Here is a 1,277-nt window from a genome sequence, read left to right as displayed (position 1 = left end):
AGAGCAAGAGTAGGGAACCTTGAGACCCCCCCAAGTGGGGAGAACAGAGATGTGCAATAGTGGGARCAGGAGATCCCCRGCACTGTGGAGGAGCAGAGCCCTGTGTCCCCCAGGACTTGAAAGTGGGGAGCTCCGAGACAGACGATTCTCGGGACCCTCAACAGTCTGGAGAGGGGGAGGGGGAACTCCTTGGACACCCTGTGCCCTGAAGCAGAGAATAAAATGTGAAGGAACCCCAGGACTCCAACAATCCCCAGCATCCCTAAGTGGGGAGACTGAAGAGGGAGAACTTTTCAGATTCCTGGGACTCCCAGCAGCCTGGGGAGGGTGGGAATGAAGGAGAGAGTGGGAGCCCCAATACACATGGGACCCTCAGCCACCTGGACAGGGAGGAACCCCTGAACACCAAAGGGGAGAGACCATAGAGAGGGAACTCCTGGGAGGACTTTTTGAGGCTGAATCTTGGTTTTTGGGGGTGTTCTCTGGGCAGTAGATGCCCATTGACTCCTGGAGATGGACTTGAGCAGAGGCATATTCAGACTCAACGTGCTCATTCCTTGTTTTTACCCTAAAGCAGCATTTGCTATTCCCAAACGTTGGTCAGATGGAGGAGGAGGAGGCTGTGAGGAAGAGGAGGATGCCCCAGGACCCCCAGGCAGGTGAGGAGGAAGTCACCGCTCCTGTTTCCCCTCTTCTTCTCCTCCATCTCCCAGCCCAGCATTGACCCCGGCTGCAAGACAACCCCGCTGCTGACACCGTCCTGCTGGGAATGGACTGGAGGGATCTCCTTCCCCTTCCCTCTGGCACAGATTCAAATCCCATCCTCTCCTTCTCCTTCCTCCCACAGACAATGAGCTGCGGATGGAGACCAAGGAGGACAAATCCCCCCAGCAGAACCTCATGGATGAGGCCGTTTTGTGCAGCCCCAGGGTGCAGGAATCCAATGAGAAGGAAAAACCCCGGAGATCTTGCGCAAGGAGGGGCTCCAAACCCAGGCCAGGGTGCTCTGAGGGGAAAAGACCCACCCTGTGCCAGGAAGGCACTCAGAGCTTCAACCGGGGCTTGGACCGGGTGGTCCATGAGCAGCTTCACGCTGGGGAGAAGCCCTACAAGTGCTTGGAGTGTGGGAAGAGCTTCAGCAAAAGCACCCGCCTGYTCYRTCACCRGCYGATCCACACTGGGGAATGGCCCTACGAGTGTGGGGAATGTGGGAAGGGCTTCAGCTGGAACTCTGAACTGATCCGCCACCAGCGCATCCACACAGGGGAGAGGCCCTA

At 57.5% G+C, this 1,277-nt stretch overlaps 1 protein-coding gene across 1 annotated transcript; it reads left to right on the top strand.

Moving 5' to 3' along the window:
- Positions 1–602: 602 nt before the first annotated feature.
- On the top strand, positions 603–1,187 carry LOC130588300 (zinc finger protein 329-like; the record flags this gene model as incomplete). The annotated part of the gene is made up of 2 exons (XM_057389239.1): positions 603–659; positions 848–1,187. Coding segments are annotated over exons 1-2 (395 nt in total), but the record flags the coding sequence as incomplete, so codon positions are not given.
- Positions 1,188–1,277: the final 90 nt, after the last annotated feature.

This window comes from Malurus melanocephalus, unplaced genomic scaffold, assembly GCF_030028575.1.
Source record: "Malurus melanocephalus ecotype Western Australia unplaced genomic scaffold, MMel_1.1 scaffold_4209, whole genome shotgun sequence".
Taxonomy (NCBI): domain Eukaryota; kingdom Metazoa; phylum Chordata; class Aves; order Passeriformes; family Maluridae; genus Malurus; species Malurus melanocephalus.
The sequence above is the reverse complement of the archived record's forward strand: the minus strand, read 5'-3'. Positions and strand labels throughout refer to the sequence as shown.